Source organism: Cibotium barometz, chromosome 1, assembly GCF_041138505.1.
Source record: "Cibotium barometz isolate CiBa-2024 chromosome 1, ASM4113850v1, whole genome shotgun sequence".
Lineage (NCBI taxonomy): Eukaryota > Viridiplantae > Streptophyta > Polypodiopsida > Cyatheales > Cibotiaceae > Cibotium > Cibotium barometz.
This window is the reverse complement of record NC_141046.1, coordinates 78,205,400-78,226,862: the sequence shown is the minus strand read 5'-3', so window position 1 is coordinate 78,226,862 and position 21,463 is coordinate 78,205,400. Positions and strand designations below refer to the sequence as shown.

The 21,463-nt window shown below is 39.8% G+C and overlaps 1 protein-coding gene across 1 annotated transcript; it reads right to left on the bottom strand.

Annotated features, from left to right (window-relative positions):
- Window positions 1-5,005: 5,005 nt before the first annotated feature.
- LOC147642456 (uncharacterized) lies at window positions 5,006-9,791 on the bottom strand. The gene is made up of 4 exons (XM_086806794.1): window positions 8,644-9,791; window positions 6,531-6,580; window positions 6,353-6,378; window positions 5,006-6,253 (listed from the first exon to the last, which is right to left on the bottom strand). Exons 1-4 carry the CDS (start codon window positions 9,478-9,480, stop codon window positions 5,280-5,282), a joined length of 1,887 nt encoding a protein of 628 aa, XP_086662920.1. The 5' UTR covers window positions 9,481-9,791; the 3' UTR covers window positions 5,006-5,279.
- Between the last annotated feature and the right edge of the window lie 11,672 nt (window positions 9,792-21,463).

Genomic DNA, 21,463 nt, shown 5'->3' with positions numbered 1-21,463 from the left:
GAGGCAAATCCACTGAATTCCATGCCGAAAGGTCTTGTTTTCTTAACACACCATGTGTGTTTGCATTGTCCAGCAAAAACTGATAAAAATGATCAGTAAAAAATATACCGGATTGAGCTAGCTCTGTTGCACATCGACCTTGGTATTGTTGTTCTCCTATCGATCCATGCAAAACATCTATAAATCCCAAAATACAATCGATGTTTTGCCATGTCTCATACGATGAAGGGTATAAATCTGAAATAAAATAACACAAGAATGTCAATAAGCAAAGAAAGAAAGCTTTATCTTAAAAATCCATACACCTCATAAAGAACAAAACCACAATAGAAAAATATACAATTAGGCCTATGTTGCGGAAGATCATTTGGATAGTCTCGCAAGACAAGTTCTTTATGCATGTACACATGCTGAATCAAAACTTCTTTCACCGATATCTTCCCTCTGGTGATTTTAAAATCTCGTACTCTTCCCTTCCATGATGCCAAGAAAATGTTTTTTGTCTGGGGTCTCTTTCTTTTGCTAGGTTGCATGAGCACCCATGCTCCTTTCGAAACACTAAACCTTTCCCAAGTTCCTTCCGTTTTGACTGTACTTGAATTCTCTACCGAAAAAATAGAAGAAGCAGGTCGACGGGGTAAGGATGTGTGGTATAGTTCTGCCTTCATAGCATTATCATCCACAGAGCGTCTTCCACAAGAACGGCCATAGTTTTTATTCACCATGGAGACCTTGTGAATCTGTAACCACAGCAAAGTAATGTAAACAAGATAACAAAGTGAAGTTTCAAGAAAGAGAAAGTGGGCAGATAGACAGTTGACAAGAAACATCTTACTCTAAGCCAAACAGGATCAAGGGAGCAGTTTTGGAAAAGAAGAGCAGTGGTGTAGAATGGTAGACCTTTCGAAGGAAAGGCAGCACAACATTTCAAAGTTTAAAGGAAGGTGGAAGCGGGAAGGCCCTTGTCAGAGAAAATGTCAGACTAGATTCTATCTTCATGTCCAAAGATCTTGTGAGAATAAAAAACCAATCTCCACATTAATGTAGCACGCTTGTACCTACATAAAATATTGTTTCTTTTATCTATTTTCTCTTATTTTTGTGAATTTCCAACGTTACGTTGGCCCTCTGTTCACTGGTTGAGAGCTTATTTTTCCAAACCGTAAAAGGTCCCAAAATGAGCTCCCTTTTTCCCTAATGCCTTGCCTAGATAAGAGACTTTGGAGACCACCTTATCATGCAGAACATCCTCTTGGAGCCCGGCTCGCGCCAACCTCAACCTTAGAAGGCTGTCTCCCAAGACAAAAGATAATAAAGCTGCACAGAGAGAAGAGCCCGACCTGATTCCTAATCAACTCAGGGTTGATCTTCAAGCATACCTTCTTCCCTTGATTCTAAGCCTATGCACTCAGCTTTGCATTCATCCAATCCGGAACATTCTTCTTCCTCGCACTCTCACCACCTTCCTCTTCACGGAGCCGCTTCATCTCTTCCGGGTTGTCGGCCTCCCAGTCCCCCCATTTGTCACAGTTTCTACCACCCCATGTCGCCAAAGACAAGCCATCCCAAGCATGCAATTCCCACCTAGTCGAACTCTCGTCGACGTGTACGAGCGCATGTGCCCACCACGCATGGAGTTAATATTAGTACCGCCCCCACTCCGATATCCCACACTTGACTACTCGTTTTGCTCGTCTCATATCTAGGTCACTTTTAATTAACATATAAAATAATTATTAACCTATAAACTTTATTAAAGATATTTATTAGTCTTAATCTCTAAATCATAAATTCTGAGACCATTGATTGGTCCTTTTTTTTCCCGAATAAAATATACTCAAGGACGGTTTTTTTCTGACGCGGCAGTACAGTATCCGCACTCCTGCTCGTTCCCACGTGGCACGGTCCACCTGTTACTGCTCTGGTGGCCCACCTTCGATACCTTCAACTCCCGCTCTGCTGGTCCACCTCCCCATCAAAGCGTTCCCATAACATCAGACACCATCGTCTCTTATTGCATCGTGTGTGTGCGTGTGTGTGTGTGTGTGTGTGAGAGAGAGAGAGAGAGAGAGAGAGAGAGAGAGAGAAAGCAAGGGAGCACTTATTAGTGAGGGAGGGACATACCGTGAGAAAATCTCCTACTACTGCGAAGTGCAAACCAGAAAGGATTTGAAAGAAACAGAGAATAAACCCTCTTGCTGTGCGTAGAGAGAGAAATGCATAGATAAGAGGAGGGCTGGGTGGAGATGCCCGAGGTGATGAGGTCGTCCGTGGAAAATTGAGCAAGGACCCCCCTTCGGCTGAAGTGCTGAAGTTGTAGGACAGCAGAGTGTGTCTCCAAGGTTTGTAGGTGTACTTATTGCACTAGGAAGAGCAGAAGGGGCTGGCCTATGCAGACCGCTTTGGTATCACCATGCCCGTCTGAGTCACCCGCCCCATCGAAGGGGCCAGAGGTATCACCACCAGATTCGATGTGTGCAGTTTGGAGGAGGGATGCCAAAAAACAAGTGATTTCCTCTTCATCCGCAAAATCGAATAGGGGACAAAAGAATGGAGAGAGCCTCTGGAGTGAGAGTTGGAACGTCTAGGCTATCGATAGGGGACAAAAGAATGGAGAGAGCCTCTGGAGTGAGAGTTGGAACGTCTTGAGCCTCCATGGAGCGAGGCTGTAGACCACAAAGGGCGCTTTGGGGCTAAAGAGTGTGTTAGCACCAAGAGGAAACCAGGAGGAAGCGATGATACCATGTGATGGCTTAGAGAGAACCAAGGTAGCCTTGTTAGAGACTGTAAGTCTCCATAGCTGCATAGAGAGAGATGAACACAATTACCAAGAAGTGTATGTATTAACACTATTATAGTGAGCAGGAGCTACATCTGCTTGAAGTCCGCATATTTATTGCCTCCCTTTTCTCATTAAAGCATTCATCTCTCTTTGGAAAGGGCTAGGATTTGGATGCATAGAGACAAGGAACTAGAGCTTGGAGGGGCACAGACTCCGAAGGGGTGTAACAAGGTCAAGACAACAAGTGAAGAAGTTGATTATGTGGTAGGAGGTCGGCGAATGAGCCATCAACTAAAGTGTGAATAACATGTGTTTTTTTTTTATAAAGGTGGTTCCTTAACGTAATTAGGATCACAATAACTAAAGTGTGAATAAACACAAAAAGTATTCGGCTATGTTACAAGGAAAATCTTCTACAAAAATTATTAAAAATCGCCAATACTTACTAGTTTTGAGTGTGTTATGAAGATAAATTGCCAAAAATCTACTACATGTAAGCACATAAGATAGAAATTTTGAAAGATTTATCCATTGTTTCTTTACTGTCATATATATGAAAAATCTTATTTGCCAATGCTTCTAAATTTACACCATGACAATAGGCTCTTATTTTCTACCCTATCTTTTAGCTTATGTAAGGCATGCTTTCAATCTAGCCCAAATGATAGGCCATTTGGCTTTGTAGTAGATGGATAGAGGCCCAATTCACTATGACGGACCAACAGATGCTGGAAAATAAGTTGTATTGGTAGTCTACCCTTGTCCAAACATGTTAACTTAACCAAGAATTTCAAAGAAGATCCCTTTGTTCATATATTGATGTGATCGAGTGGGACATCCAACTCTCGAGGTTGCTTCACTGCTTTGCAAGAAGTCAAAGAGGTGCCGTGTGTCCTTATGTCTGGGTAGCCACTTGTGTTGGAAGGTCTAAACACCTCAACTAAAAGGTCAAGATAAAGGAAACTTTATTTGTTGCGATGGTAGCCACACATCTCCTTTTGCCATGTATAAGAATATACAAATATAGACAAGAACTTTGCCACCCCAAGCTACAGGGCCATGCTTAGAATTTTAAGACTACATTAGTAACTTAAAAGAAATCTTTTACAAGAGCTAATTACAAAAACACTTCCTTTCACATCTAGCCTATTCCCAGTCACTATTCAGCAAGCTACAGATTTGGTCCCATCTCTTATCCTTCCAAACAAAAGAAGAGTGTTCACAAAAGAAAAGACTACAATACCCTTTTAACGGGGGTTTATACTTCTGATAAAGTGTGGAAAAAAAAATCTCAAAGGGTGCACTATGACGAAATCCTATGTATCACGTGCGTTTAATGAGTATTTAAAATATCCCATGCACTTACATACTTTTGTGAATAAAATAAACCCTTTTTCTACATAAACTTAGGGTTTTTTTAAATTTGGTTTAAAATCCCCTTCTATATATATAATTATGTAACTTTTTTAAATTAATATACCCCTCTTGATGAGCTCATGTGCTCCACTTACATATTTTTAGGTGAAGCTCCTAGGAAAAAATTACCTTTAAAAAGAAAGGCATAATTTTAAAAAAAGTAGTAGAATGTCTTTCCAATATATTCACAAAGAAATAAAACAGTGATTCTGGGGTTTCCCTTCAAAATTTTAGGCTACCAGGGACATCTAGTCGAAGTATATGCACCAGAAGGTGGGCTCCTCTTCGTGTGAGGACTAGTACATCGATCTAGGTCACCCTTTCTACCATTGTCCACTGGTTTGTGTTCATCTCTCTGTGATAGTAATTTATATCGCTCCTGAATCTATTAGAACACACAATTATCTACAAAAAATTTGAAGCACACTTTTCATCGAACTATCATTAATAGAAAAGCTAAATCGTACGCATACATGCTATTGATCGAATGATTCTCAATGGACATGCTAAATCTCATGGTTGCAATTCTTGAAATATGTTGTCCTGCCATCATTTGATGAATTATTATTTATACATAATGCAGAATCTTAGTTTTGCTTAAAAAAACGAGGCAAGAGGTTCATTTATGTGATCCCACACCTTGTGATGTGGGAAGGGGGAGGGTGTGAGCTGATTTCGAACTATGCTCGAATGCTCTCTACTAGTGGGAATAGATAGTACGTGGTCTCGTTGTAGTCCAAATTAGCCATTGCTTGGTGCTCAATAATTATTATGATTACTAGTCCCAATTAAAATAATATAGCACACATAACTTTGAAGCAAACTTTAAAAAACATAAATCACACGAACCCTCGCGGCAACATTACAAGGTAGCATCATTCGAGGTTAGCCATAACCTCAGGCATATCAACCAAACACCTTAACAACAGAGCTATTGCATGATGATAAAAGGCCTTGAGAGGAGTCCTCTCACTAACTAGGAATTAGTTGCACAATTTTTTTTAAAAAACATAAATAAAACTCTAAAGGTTGTTTGCTTGTTTTAAAAAGGTATTCTCAAACCCAAAAGTGAAGTACACATTTACGGTAAGTCGGCTCTCCAGTCACGGGGATCAGTGTTGAGCAGGCACTGCGGCAGACGATGATGTGGAGGACCAGGTGGCTCATGCGTTTCGGCGAGTGACGTGGAAGGGGAGGCGTTCTCTTTTGCCTCCCGTTCCGTGTGGTCGTCGCCGGCGGCAACGACGGCCGGCTTGGCGCGCTCTTGAATCTCTTGCAGCCGCCTGATGCAGGGCTTACACTTCTTCCGCCACCGCGTCCTCATTAACACTAGCTGATGCTCCACATGAGGCCTCGACGCTTGTTGCTCATGTACTCCACTGGAAGAATCTACAACCTGAAGATCAGCCTCCCCTGCCACTATAAGTCCTCCCTCTAGTTCATCGATTGCGTTCCTTAATGGCTTTCTCCTCGTAATGAGTTTCACTGCGTTTCTGGCGTGGTTCTCTTTCATCTTAAGCATGTGGTACTTGCAAAAACTGTCCCCGGCCACCACCACCGGCTCTCTGCACTGCCACTCCCTACCATCCTTCCTCTTGCACCGCTCCAACACTACCGCGTGTTCCTCATCTACCTCTGCTGATCGCTTCCTCTTCTTCACCTTATTTTTCTGTCCCACCACCAGTTGGAGCTCTTGATCCCTCTTCCACTTCTTCTTCGTCTTCTTCGTCATGGACTCCCCGACGTTGAACAACGTAGCGTTCGTAACAACGTCAGCGTCCTTGGCCACCTTTTTCTTCATGGCCATCGTCTTCTTCTTCACCCTCTTGGCCTCCACATTATTACTGCCAATGCCCTCCTTCTGCTCTGGAATTAAATCAGCTTCCTTTTCGCTCATATTACAGCTGGCCGCCGTCTTTCGGGCGGGGTGTCGACCTGCACCAACCAGTAAGTGCTCCAACGCCGCCCACACCGGATGATCAGTACCACCACCAACAGTGCCCACCATGCGTGATCCTTGGCCTCGCCCAGCGAAAGAGCGCACCCTCCTATGCCCTGTGTGTAATCAATATCAAAGGACCAGATCGAATGGGCATAATTAGTTTGGAAAAGGATGAATACCAAATATATCGATTCCAACGTCTTAATACGCACCTTTTACAAGCCACGCGAAACCATTCCTGTTCCATCCATCCCCAACAACCACGTTGTTAGAAGATTACCGTAACCCAACTTAAGCTCTATAAGTATTAACATACCACCTTCCACCCAATGCTGAAAAGAAAAAGAACTAGGCGAAAAATCGGTTTTTAACTATTTTCAAACTAATTACCTGATTGTATTGTGCTCCCTTTTGCGTTTTCGTTTCTCCAAAATAGCAAACTGCAAGCCCCAAATATTTTCAGTCACAGTAAGACAACCACACGAGCACACAAAGTAGACTAAGTAACTCTGACAGAGCTGCCGAGGGCAATATTTGTAAAGGAACTTGCTACCCTCAATCCTGCAAAAGTTATTCAACCAAGTAGTATGACCTTGTGGATCATCTAATTCATTGATCATTGATGATGACCAATTAGGCTACGCAAATTAAAGAACAGCAAGTAATCCCGCTGTACTATAACTGCTTCTTTATAAGAGAATGAAGTGAAGATAATGTACTTTATTTTTTTATAATGAAATACTCCCTGCATGGTTGCTGTCCCCGGATCACCTACTGACGCTCACAAGGATATAAAGTCTGAGAGAGATGCACACTAAGGCGGAGGACAAATGCATGTATGTCATCGGAACCAAAAAAAAAGTGTTACAACCATGGGTACATGATGAGAATCTCCTTCAGCCAGACATCTTAGCTCCACCCGCAATTTAGATGCCATGAAGGGATGGATGGATCCCAAGCACCCAGCACCGTCTCACAACCACTAATTTTTTGGGGCATCGGGAAAGAAAATCCAAATTTTATACCCATTGAAAAAGAATTGCAGTAACGAGCATATAAATGGTGCGAAGGTTAGTGAGGGAATGTGTCAAGCCCAAGGTGATGGGTTTAGATCCATAAACAAAATTTTGATACTCTTACTTCTGTGTGTAAGGGAGTAAGGCGTCTGTGTAAAGGCATAAGGCATGTGCGCAGTGTGTAAGAATTGTGCAAGCGTGTGGATAGGAAAAAAGTGTGCAAGAGTCTGTCTAGGAAAGATCTCCCGATCACTGATAGTTCTTTAGGTGTGGGGGCGCTTGTGTCGGTTCCTAAAGACAAAGAAGGGCTTGCTTCGCGTTTCTACCTTCAATTGTAGCAATCACTTGGCAACACTACTACGCACCCATGAAGGGCTTGCTTCACGTTTCCACCTTCAATTGCAGCAATCACTTGGCAACAACACTGTGGACCCTAGCTTGTTATAAAGCTTGTCCCATTGTAGATGACGGACATTAGGTACGATGGACATAACAACAATGCAAGTCATCTCCAAGGCAAGGTTCTTAACTTAATAAATATGCAAGTTGTTCATGTGGTTCTTCTAATAACTACAACTATGCATGCAAGCTCACTCCAAGCAAAGGAGCTTATCACCTTGTTTATATGAAAATATTACTAATAAGGATGGGTAGTATCCCTTGTGGTAGTCAGGTGTGTAGGTTTAAGAGACCTTGAGTAGAGAGAAGCACTAGATTAGATTGTTAACACTAAGAAGTCCAATCAATCCGGGTCCTACAGGCGTCCTTGCCCCTTGCTTTACTCTCATAGTTAGGACATCAAACTGCACACTTGCAAACAAACTACCAAGGCAAGAGTGATGGCTGATCTCAAGAACGACCGTGTCTGTGTGGCCTGAAGAATAACCAGAACTGTCTTATAGGAAGTGAGGCTCTCGACTAATGTAGTGGTGTTTAAAACAAATGCATGCTGCTTTTTCAACGATCCCTGGGAGGGCGGCGGGGGGGGGGGGGGGGGGGGGGGGGGGGGGTTTGCAAAAGAGAAAGCCTTATCAGAATATGGGATGTTGCTTAGTGTTAATCTTACTGCTAGATTTGTGTTGTGCTGACCTTGGACAGAATTGCGAGGTGTCGTGAAATGAGGTGGAAAGGGTGGCTACTAATTATTGGAAAATATAAGCGCTGGGTCAAAGGGGGCAAACATATCTTTGTTGGGCTTAGAGAAGTGGAAAAAACATTAGGCTCGAGCTTCATCGACGTAGACAGAGAGTTCACCCAATTGGAGTACGTTGTTCTGTGAGCAAATATAAAAATTGATAGCGTGTAGCAAGCTGTGTACAGTACACCTAGGGATAACCATAGAAGATGAAGCTGTGGCCAGTATTTGTAAGTAGAACAATGGCATAATATTTTAACGTACATAATTAGAAGACTAAGCATTAGAAGTAAACAAATATGTGATAATAACAAAGACCCTACTCCGGTGCACAAAAGATTAAAGTATGGACCTTGGGGTCGTTTGAGCCTGGTAAGGTAAGACCTTGTGCTTCCTGCAACACTTTGCTCGGTCTGCTATGCCCCCCCTCCAGCGTCTTCCTTTTCGCCTGATCCGCGTCTTGCTCCAGCTCCTCTTCCAGCTTCGACATGCTGCTGCTGTGTCGACGTTTCAGTGTGTTGTCGCAGCTAGCCAGCCCTTGATGAGTTACCCTCTTCTTTGTGGATTTCCGGACCGGCCTCGCTGGTGGCCCACAGCTCAGTATGAGCTCCAACGGCAGGACCTTCATGTGGCCGTCCAAAGAATTCACACTATCATCGGGCAGCTTGGATTCCACAACCAGATCTGACGATCGTCCCATGTGAATATCTTTCTTGCATCCTGCAGATCCCACACTGTTATCGTCTTTGAAGCCTGGAAATTCAACCCCATCACCTGCTCTAATGACACTCTCTAGCTGCTCAGAGCTCTTGTCGATACATTTCGTACTTGCCTGCAGTATCTCACTCACAATATCTATCCTGGCTCTGCGGTTCCCCTTGGCCACCATCGAGGCTCCAGGCCTACTTGATGATCTCCCGAAAGTGGTAGCATCGCAAAAGTTTTCGTCTCTTGCGGGAGGTGCTGCTGCTGCAGGCTGGCCGTGCGTCCCGCTAGCACTAGAATCCAAGGGAAAATCATGCCGGAAAGTCTGAGACTCGAAGAGGAAAGAGGGCAGGATCTTGAGATCACTAGAAGAGGAGGAATTGGGCGGATTGACAGCATAGATTAAGCCTCCGTTATCGATTACGCCGGCGCCAGCAACGTCTAGCTGCTGCTTCCCAGTAGCCGCTCGTTTCCTTATCCGCATGGCTGTAGCTAGGAAGCTGCACACCTTGAGCTCTTTTTGCAGAAGAGGCTGGTGATTCTGCTAATTTCTGGAAACTACCTGCAGTGTCTATACACTGGAGAAACGAAAAATGGGAAGAAAGGTAAAGAGTGTCGACAGCATGTATGTACGCGGAGCTATGAGATCAAGGTGTGTAGAGCGGAGATCTAAACTCCAAAACATGGATAGATATAAGAGCCAGCATGCAACAAGAGAGCTGAGAGAGCTGGAGGCACCTGATACTTAGGGTTCTCATACAAAGTCGAATGGGAAAAAAAGAAAAGAAAAGAAAACGGCACTGATATATACAACATCTCCGTCTTCCATGTGGCCCCCGCATTGTGCCGCGTGCGGCGTGCCACGAGAGCTAACCGCCTTGCGCGCACAAATGCCAAGCTGGGATAAGGTCATGCGTGCATAGAAAACAATGCGCCTTTATCAATGGATCCTTTGCGCCCCTATAAAAAGAAAAACAATGCCCTTTATCTTGGGCCTTCTTCATCATAAACCTTTATCAATCGATCCGTATAACTCTTCGACCATGAGCAATGCATCCGTTAACATTATTCCACACCTGGAAAAAGCTCTAAGGATTTTTATAAATAAATCCTGGACCACCACAACGGGCGGGCCCTTGGACAAGAAAGATTGCCTAGGCCTCTAAGACGCGCGCGCGATGGTTCTTTCTCTCACCGTTGGTCGTATCTGCCCTCGTGTTGCATTCTACCGACGTTAATACCTCTCTCTCTCTCAGCAGTGAGTGTCTTTTGCATGTTCATGCCCAAAAATCTCTTGCTATAGCATAAACAATCAAATGAGGCATCTAGTGAGAGAAATCGAATGGGTTTCTTCGGCCTTCAATCACTGGGCGAATATAGTCCAAGGGCAAATAACAAATACAAAACACAAAACATGATTTTTAAATGACACGCACAACTTAGCTAATTAAACAAATGTAAAATTGTAAGTGCCCATATACTTTTAACAACCCAAGCCTCCAACAATACACTTTAAGGTCCTCTTTGACTTTCTTCGATATAAAATGATGTTGCCAAGATTTTCACTATCAAATTCCATGGATACATTGCTTTCTCATTTAAAATGCATATATGCATCACATTTGGCATAATACATCCCCCTCTTAGCACATGCATGCTAACATTCAAGGATTGAGATACATATCTTTGAGACACTCATCAATAATAGTTTCTATTACCCCATACAATACAAATTTCAAATAGATTTTATCTAGCATGAAAATATGATAAGGTCGTACCACCATAAGAAATCTATAAGATATTTCACATGCTATTAATTGTACAATTTCAAATTGATGTGAGTTGCTAAATAAATAATATGCCTATTCTATTCTTTTCATTCATAAAATAATATGTAGTTTACAAGATGAAATTTTGACCTAGGAGTTTTAAATGGATTAGCTTGTATCTTAATGTTACATTTAATTTCTCTCTCTCTCTCTCTCTCTCTCTCTCTCTCTCTCTCTCTCTCACACACACACACACACACACACACACACACACACAAACGCGTGCGTGCGCATTCACGCATGCAAAGTGTTAATTTGACAAGGCTTGTTTCTTAACTTAGTAGCCTTGGATTCACACACACACACACACACGTATGCATATTGTATAGATGTGGACACACATTCACATGCACACACACACATAGAGGCATGCACATATGCATGCATGCATGATGCATGTATAGGCATGCACGTATGCACACACGCATGCTGATACGTACACACACATCCATATGCACATAACACACACACACACACACACATGTACACACACACACATGCACATACACACACACACACACACACGCACATGCATGCCACAAGGGAGTGAATGGAAGGTGAAAATTCAATTCACACAAAAACGTACTACTAGAGAATGGTACTCCAATGAGAAAATAACCTAGAAGAGCCACCTCTTTTTATGGATTAACTTGATGAGCCCTTCTTAATGCTAGGTCCAAATCCTTGCTATTTAAAGTCTTCTTTCACTAAACGCCAATAGAGGTGATCCCAAAACTCAAGCAAGAAATATACAATTAGACAAGAACAACCAAGGATTTCTCCCTACTCAAGACCTTGAAGGCTTCTAGATAACTCATCTTCAAGAATGTCACTTTGTGGCCCATTTAGCTTGGTCCTCATCAATAGCCCTTGAGACAATGTCCACCATTAAATTATGCACACGGAACCTACCCTTGGGGGCTACCTAAAAATATGTAACTATACCATGTGGGTTCAAGCTAATGGGTCTTTTAATCCAAAATAAAATCATAGAATTATATATAAAAAAAGATTTTTTAATTCACAAAATCATAAATTTCATTTTTTTATAAACTAAGAGGAATGTAGAACCTATATATTAGTAGAAGGCATTTGTGTGTAAGCTAAGGCCAAGTTGTATTCATAAGCAACTTAATAAACAAGATGTGTTCTTGTATTTTGTGGGTCTCTCTCCTCCACTTATCTTGATCTAGCATAAGCACCACGTTCTCTCAACATGGTATCTAGAGCTTGGGTAGATAAAGTCACATTTTTGTGGTGTAGACTAGGTTATCCATATCTCACTACTTGTGGAAATGAACCCCCAGCCAGTGGAGGCCTTCCCAGCTGCTTGTGGAGGCCATATCTTGGCTTGATTCCAACTAGGAAGATGAAGAACATCATCGGGCGCTCAGGAACATACAATCAATTGAAGGGTTACTCCTCTCTTCAGCCATGCCATTGCGTTCTGAGCAGGCCGGCGCACAGTCCTGCAGTGCTGGATTTCGTACAGCCATTTGCATGCTGTGGGTAAGTATAAGCTACACAAGCTTAGGGCTAAACCCTAAGCCTCAAGGTTCTATAGCCAAGAAATTAGCATCAATGGCTACTCGACGTGTGCACTAGAAGCAAAAGACCAGGCTGCTCTTGTTTTCTGCCATGAAAGCTTCTTCAAAAGCTTGATAATGGTATTCGTAAACACTAATAGTGTTAATTAACACTAAAATGATGCAACTAATCCAACAAAGGGGAGCCATTTCAGAGTGTTTCTAAACACTAAGAGTGTTCTTAAACACTAATGGTAAATCTAATCACCAATGCAAGTGTCATTAGACGTTAAAAATGTGCTCTTAAACACTAATAGTGTTGCTAAACACTAACGGTGATCGTAATCACCAAAGAAAGTGTTCTTTGACACTAATGAAGCTCATCTCCATCAAAATTAGTGGTTAGGCACAAACCCTAAGTGCTAAACCATAAGTTTCATCATCTTAATCTCTTTTTATGCAAAATCCTTGGCTTGATTAAGGGTTGTTGCACTCTCATAAGCCATTCTCTTTCTACTTAAGCCAAAACATCACAAATTTTATGGTTTTCTTCTTCATAAATCAGCCCATTACACTCTTGTAATCTCCCTTCAATACCCAATGTTAAAGGAAAAAAACCCAAATTAAGAAGTTCTCAGGAGAGGGCTTCCACACTTGGCAAGTTCTTTGTCAAGTACAAGATGATGTCCAAAGGTTTTTGGCCATTCATCTCCGGCACTAAGGTTATTGATCAAACTAAGGCTGAAGATATTGAAGATGATGAGAGGGCACAAGCCATCATCATGCTCCATCTTGATGAGGCTCTTATTTACCATGTGGACCAGCTTCCAACTGCAAAGGAGAAATGGGATGAGCTTGACAAGCTCTATGGAGCTCGTGGTAAGAATTCCAAGATCTCACTTAAAATTGAATTTTTCAGCTTGGAGCTCAAAGAGGGAGACGGCATTGGAGCCTTTATCTCTCACTGAAGGGCCTTATGGCTCAACTTGCATCAGTGAATGCGAGAATGGATGAAGATGATGCAGTGGCTATTTTGTTAAAAGCAGTCAAGAAGGTGTACCCCATCTTAGTCACCACCCTGAAGAACATACCTAATCCCACCCTTGAAGGAGTCATTCAATCTTGTCTTGATGAAGAAAAGAGGCCAAAGGGAAGAGCTGAATCTTTAAATGCATCGACTCCATTGAATATCGAACAAGCTTTGTCACATCAAGTGAGCAAAGTAAGGTGTACCCATTGCAAAAAGGTAGGTCATTTTGCAAATAATTGTTGGATCAAATATCCCAACAAGATGAAATGTAACAAGTGTAAACAAATGGGATATATCACCTCTAAATGTCCTAACAAAGAGTCAGAGGCTAACTTTGTATCAACCTCTAACTCCTCTGAGCACTTTTGTTTCTGAATACAAGAAAATATTATTTTTCCTTGTTTTGGCCTAGTGAGATGAAAATTTCTAGAGAGTGATAATTAAATATTGAGATATTTTTTGATATATAAATGCTACAAATATCAAAAATATATTTCCCTGAAACAAAAAATCAAAATCAATTTTCCAAGGTGCAATTGGAATTAATTAAAGATGATTTAAAAGACCTTAGCCTAAGGGTCAAGATTTTTTGAAAATTTTGGATTATGGTCCAATTAAGGTTCCTATGGACCAATAAGATTAATCCAAGTGTTGGGATGAGATTAAGATATTTTTATCTCTCCTCTCTCTTGGATCAAACCAAATCAAAAAGGGAGCCAAATTGGTCCAAATCTTATCTAAATTCAATCAAACTGAAGCTGGAAAATTCTAGAACTTAGTTGGACTCAGCTAATGGCCTCCCTCACCTATAAATAGACCCTCATTCTTTCGTATTTTCATCTGTGACTAGACCATGCCAGTATTACTCTAAAATAAGCATATTTTCTATTATCCTCTAAAAATCCTCTACAATTTGAAGAGATTGGAGATTCTCTCTCTCTTAAACCTTCTTTGGAGTCTTCATCAACATACTAAACCAATTGATTGGTTGGGGGCCTCTCCTAAGACTAAAGAATCAAGCAAAACAAGAGGTAAAGTGTGACTTTATGATTTTTTTTCTTCTTCTAAATGTTTTTCACTTCTCAAGCTTGAGAAGTATTCAATTGAATGGTTCTTCAATGTAAATGAAGCTCTCTAATGAATTTTAGTGATAAATCATATAAAGTTTACATTTATGCTTAAATTAAAATATTTTTTTAAGCATATCTCTCTCTCCCCCAAAGAATGGTCATTCCTATGACTATTCTATATTCAAATTATGCTTCTCATGGAGCAATTCTTAATTCTAAAAGTAAACTCTATGCATGTCAAATTAGAGGCCAAAGAAGTGGCTTTTTAATGCTTTTATGTTACTTAAATTATGATAAACTTAGGGATAAATCCATAAATTGGATATTGATCCAAATGATAGTTATTCTATCATATTGTATTAACTAAACCTTATGCTTTTTAAATTTATTGAAAATTATCAGTAATAGTAGCGGAGCTATGGCAAAATTTCTAGAAAATTAACACATAAATCATTTTCATTGAAAAGAGGAATTCCTACCATATTTTAGGATTAGTCATCCTAGGTTAATTGAATAATTCTCATCATAACCATGGAAAAATAGATTTTTAATGTTTATGCACAAATAGTTAATTAGGAAAAAAGAAAAAAATTTAGTAATTTCATTTTTATGAATAAAGAGAAATTCCCATGACAATGGAAATCCATGTATTCCAATGGAGAAAGAGAAAAATTTGGAATACTAAAATAATGGATATTTTATTTAAAATTAAAGAAGAATTTTAGTTAAATTAATTTTTATGCATAAATAAATTTAAATGATAAAAGAGAAATTTCGAACATATTTGGAATTCAATCATTTAAATGAGAAAAGTGAAATTTCTAGTAGAATGGATATAATAGATATTTTTATGTAATTTTTAAGAGAAATTTCAGTTAAAATTATTTTATCCATGAATAGATTTAAATGATGAAAGATGAATTCCCATCGTATTTGGAATTCAATCATTTAAATGAAAAAAGAAGAATTCTTGATATATTTGGAATATTAATTATTTTTATTTAATTTAAAGAGAAACTTTAGATAGATTTAATTTATGGTAAGAGAAATTCCCATGATATTTGGATTGCACTCATCAAATGAGAAAAAGAGGGATTTCAAGTTTATTCAAAAAAATAGATACTGAATTTCCACCATAATTCTACCTAAGGAATTAAGGTCGAGAAATTATGTGGAGAAAGAATATCTTTAGATATTTTAATTGGTAAAATCACTACCCAAAATTAGATGTTTATTTGAAGGGAATCCTTGTTAGAACTAAACTGAATGAATTTGGTTAGACTACGAGAGGGATGGACAGTAAACCTACTTGTCCATCTCTTGATCTGGCAAAAACCTCGTTACCAATTCCAGTTTCTAAATATAAAGAATAGACTACCGTTAAACTAAACTAGTTTTCCTTTGACCGAACTCACCAAGAATCTAGTTGGACAATCAGACAAAATGATGGGTAGATTACCCTGATAAGAGATCTCTTCACCTAAGGGGATGTCTCAATCTAAGGTAATGACCTCAATCTTTCTTCACACTAAGGGAGGATTAGATGCCCCAATACAAATAAAAGACCCTCCTTATATAGTAAATGGAGGCATCATGAGCCCATGGGTACACGCCATGGAATCCTATGCACATGTGGGAGACAAGGTGAAGTGGATGAAGCTAATCCATACAAGTGGAAAATAGGTTTCTTTGTAAAAGTGTGGCCTTAGAGTATATAAAAGACTCACTTTAGTGGGAGATGGAAATTCATTTAAGAGGGAAAGTGGGAAGTGGACACCCAATTTAGGAGGGAAAGTGGGAATTTAGGAGGGGAAGTGGGAAATAAACATCCAATTTATTAGGAGGGATTTTAGTGGGAACTGGACATCCAATTTAGGAGGGAAATGTAGAAATCTAGGACTTGGGAAGAGACTTGAGCCTCAAGCTACCTTCAAATCTCACTCCTCATTTTTAAACCTCCGCATCTCTTAGTCACCCTTAACATTTTGAATCTAGAGCTCATGATCCCTTTCACAATGAGTCATTTTCTTATCACCCCACACTTTATATAATATTATGATATTTTCCATAGATTTAGCTTCCACTAGTCTTTCTTTTCAATCATAGAAATAATAAACCTTTATTATGTAGATTAAATCACTTATTATATTTATTAGGATTTTATGGATTTTTATGCCAAACCTTAACCCTTATCCTAAACCCTAATTTGTAGCCAAAAATGAAACTTTAGTGGATAGGGTTAGCACAAGTCCCAAATGAGAGTCATGAGACTCTAAAATGATCATTTTTACACACTGAAATCTCCTTGATTATTGATGCTCAAAATAATGGGCAACTTCTTTGTGTGGAAGATGTTGGTAGGTTCATAGTAGAGTGGCATATGAGTTTAGGTTTGAATTCCTTAAGATACATGTATTGAATAAGTATATTTGTAAACCTCTAACTAGAGATAAGATGAAGAAAATGGAGTCACAACAAGAAATGAAGAGGAAAGTCAAGAAAGATGGAGCAACTTCCTCAATCACAACCACAACTTATCCATGAGGATCCTAATTTAGATCCAATATTACATATATGCCTAGAGAGAGTGCATATTTATACATAGCTAAGAATACTTGATAAGCTATTGTGGCTTACATATATGCCTAGAGAGAGTGCATATTTATACATAGATAAGAATACTTGATAAGCTATTGTGGCTTTACCTTGATTATTCATCTTGATTATGCTTGCTCTATTAGGCCACTGTAGCTATCAGATGCATGCATTGAACAACATGAAAGTTTATGCTTGCTCTATTAGGCCACTGTAGCTATCAGATGCATGCATTGAACAACATGAAAGTTTATGCTCTAGAGTGGGTAAGAATGTCTTGCAATGTATTTGATGGATATGTTATTAGGTCACTAATGTATTTTTTTTTCATATGGAGCACATTCTCTATGTGCATAGACCATAGTTTGAATTCATGGGGGAAAAATAAAATAACATGTTATGTGATAAGGGTAAGAATGTCTTACAATATATTTGATGGTGGACAGCTCTAAAAGGTCACTTATGTTTTTCTTTTGTATATGAAGCATATTCTCTATGTGCATGGACCTCAGTTTGTCAAAGAACATGGACCCTTATCTATATGGATCACCCAAGGTAACATGGAGAAATCACACTATCAAGCACAAACTACTACAGTAGAAAAACAAGAAGCAATTCTATGTGTAAACTATTTAATTAGTATTAGAATCAAATATCAAGGCACAAGCCAAGAATTTATAACTCAAAAGTTTGAATTAGTTACGATTTCTATTTTTTATATTTTATATTTAAAAATAGGGTTCACCTCTAAGAAATTTTATGTATCACATGCGTTCAAGGGAAGTATGATCTTGGGGGGTTCACCTCTAATAGTGGAAGTAGGATCTCGAGGTATTCATAGGCTTAGTATTCACCCTCTACTTTCTGAGACCCTACAAATCATTACACCATATCATTAGGCACAGCCCAATATGTTTTCAATTGACCCCAAAAGGAGAAGGATCAGATTATAGCATATTGCAAAGGACTAATTCAACTGAAACAATTCAACCCCACTCAATTTATTAACCAAACATATAGAGTAGCACATACGTATACATTTATGCATCAATCCACTAGCATCAATTCCTATATCCTCACAAGCTTTTTAAAACACAATGCAATTTCTGGAGTTTTGGATTTCCCATAAATAACAGCATCTGATGATATTAAAGATCACATCAACATGTCCACCATTAGTTGTCCATCTACTAATCAACCAGTCCCCCCACTAGCATTGCACCCCTAAATAATTATGAACCCATTTCCCAATCTTAACCCAGGCTCCTCTAATAGCAAGGCAATCCCAAAATGTGTGATTCCCATCTCCCACTGTCCTCCATCTGAACCAATTTAGAACCCATGGACAGAGCTCCCATGCACACCCATACACACTCTCCATAGAAAAACCTGAGATTTAATAGGTATTTCCATCTCCCATATTTCCTTCCACTTCCTTCTCCAAAAATTGGAGCTCTAACTCACTTTCCATATTCTGTTACAGTATATGACGTTGTCCTCACTTATTCTCAAAGCATTGTATAGAACTCGGGTCGTGCCTCTGTCTAGCTTAGAACCATTAAACTAGGACCAATCCTGATCCAACAAGATTCATCCACTATAGTGGATGTCCAGCCTTTTGCACCTCTTCCAACACATGCTTGACTAGCTAAGCTTCCCTATTGGATAAAGTCAGATCCATCTCCAATTGCTCAGGCTCCTTCCATTAAACCAGGACCAATCCCTGATCCAACAAGATTCATCCACTATAGTGGATGTCCAGCCTTTTTGCACCTCTTCCAACACATGCTTGACTAGCTAGCTTCCCTATTGGATAAAGTCAGATCCATCTCCAATTGCTCAGGCTCCTTCCATCCCACTAATACTTCATCCCAACAATACTTAAATCTCGTCAAACCCTTATTGTTGAATCTTTTGGCTATTCTAGGGTCTTGAATGGCTAAAGGGGGGCTAAACTTATGAGTCCACCATATCCAACACATTAAAGAGTTACCTGATGCTCTACCACATCCATCCCAAACCATGAGTTCCAACACCTCTTTCCATTTAATACACAGCATCCTGCACAGAGGGGACCCTCTTATTTTGACAAGGGCATGAGAGAACACTTTATCTTTCCATCTTAGACCTTGCCATACTCCATCAAGATAGACAGTTGAGCAATCTACTAGTTCCCTTAGCATTTTTGACCAGATTCCCTTCTGATGAAGACATTTGGGTAGAAGCATAGCCAACCTGGCAATAGTATGAGAGGAAAGGTGAAGAATGCCTAGCCCACCTTCAGATTTAGGCCTGCATGTTTTTTCCCATGCTAGCCAAGCCAAAGCTTTTTTGTTGGACCCAACATTCCTCCACAAAATCTCTCACAGGGCTAATTATTTTTTGCATAGAAACATTATATAGGCATTCAATACTGTGTTGCATATAGCCACCCTATCATGAAAGGGAACCCTGACACCCTCCCATTTCTTCAATTTCACAAAGAATCTATCTAATGCCCAATCAGTCAACTACATATTGGTCACATCCACCCCAAATGGAACCCCTAAGTAATTTGGCTTCTCCTCATCACCACCTCACACCCCCATCTCTCTAAATAAAAGTCATTATCTTTAGATAGACTAATTAACTTAGACTTATGAATGTTGCATTTGGATCTCAAAGCATCAGCAAAATCTTGTATACTATTTAGAGAAAATCTAGCATTATCATTAGAAGCTTTGAGGAAGAGTAAAGAATCATCAGCAAAACATTGGATAACCAATTGCTCCCTATTGCTCAACTTTAAACCATTCACCCTCCCTCCAAAGGAGGCCATCTCAAGGGCACTAACCAGAGGATGGGAGAAGCAATAGCAAAGAGTAGGGGGGCAAGAGGATAATCGTGTCTCACTGATCTATGCACCTCAAATCCTCCAACAACTCTTCCATTCAACAATAAGTTGGACTTTATCCCCAAGGTAAGAGTATGCAAGAAGATATTTTAGAACCAAATCCCATTTTTTCCATTACTCTAGCCACCACAAATGACCAATGCACCCTATCATATGCCTTTTTCAAATCTAGTTGTAGGAGAATACATTTCTGCTTAGTCCTCAGCGCCACATCCCTACCCAGCATAGCAACATAAGGATCTCCCCTTTATAAAGCCATGTTGTTTTTCAAAAATCATCTTCTGAAGAGCAGGGGTTATTCTAATAGCAATGACTTTGGCCAAGATTTTGTATATAATAGTTTATAAAGTGATAGTCCTCTAGTGATTAAACTTGTCACACAAGCATTCTGTTTAGGAATAAGTGATAGGCCTCTAGTGATTAAACTTGTCACACAAGCATTCTCCAGATTGCCTGATTTAAAGACTTCCCTGCACATTCTCCAAACAAACTCCTTAAGAGAGGGCCATAAGGAAATAAAAAACTCCACAGATAACCCATCCTAGCCAGGAGACTTCTCTCTCCCTAATATTAGGAGGGCCTCCCAGCATTCCTCCATTTCAATGTCCATTTCCATCGATTTAGTTCTATCAGAGTCCAGACTCTTGTTAACCTATTCTAGAAGCTTGGATTCAACTTGGACCCTTCTATCTGAAAGATTCTCCTTAAGATTGAGAGTTGATCCTAAGTACTCCACCCATTTCTTGGCTATCAATCTCATCCCTTTTAGTTCCTGTGCCCATTTTCATCCAATACTCTACTTACAACCTCCTTGCCTCTCAGCTTTTCAGTCAACTTGAAAAAATACCCATCAGGCCTCCTTTTGTTAGTGAAGTTTTTCCATTTATACCTGACCTCCTCCTTCTTGGAGAATTTCTCATCTTCATTTTTTAGCCCAGCTTGGCACTTAAAATACAAGTTTGTCTCTTCAGAATATAGTTTCCCAACATGCCTCTTCTTCTGAAGAGATTCCAAGAGATCACCCCATCTTTTTCTTTCATATCTACTTTCCTCAGGCCTTAGCTTCCCAACCCCCCTAATTATGCCATGCATTTCATTAGCAAACAATCTCCAAGATCCTTTCATATTGCCTCTCCCTTTGAGTCTCTCTATGGCTTCCTCAGTTTGGCTGACAACCCAATCATCCTTCAAAAGCATATTATTAACTCTTAATTTCCTAGTGGGGAACTTTTGTTTAATTCAGCTTCTTCCCATCCAAGAACTTTTGGAGCTATATACATCACACCCTAACTTGACCTAGATCTCACCTATATATACAAACTCATAATCAATATGAACTAGTCTTTTGGGAGTGTATCTGGTGTAACTCTCTTCCTCCTTCTCTCTCTCTTCGTGTTCGTGTATTTCCAACATGGTATCAGAGCATCATTGATCTTGGTATTGTGAAGAAAAGAGAAAGAAAGTATCAATTGTGTTAATTCCATTCATGTGCATGTTCTATGTTTCATTCAATCTCTTATTCAT

Coding starts and splice junctions, on each gene's coding strand:
- LOC147642456 (XM_086806794.1), bottom strand. CDS start 9,480: ATGCGGATAAGGAAACGAGCGGCTACTGGGAAGCAGCAGCTAGACGTT. Junction 6,581..8,643: donor CAGGCTCAAACGACCCCAAG/GTCCATACTTTA, acceptor TGGGGCTTGCAG/TTTGCTATTTTGGAGAAACG. Junction 6,379..6,530: donor AGGGAGCACAATACAATCAG/GTAATTAGTTTG, acceptor TGGATGGAACAG/GAATGGTTTCGCGTGGCTTG.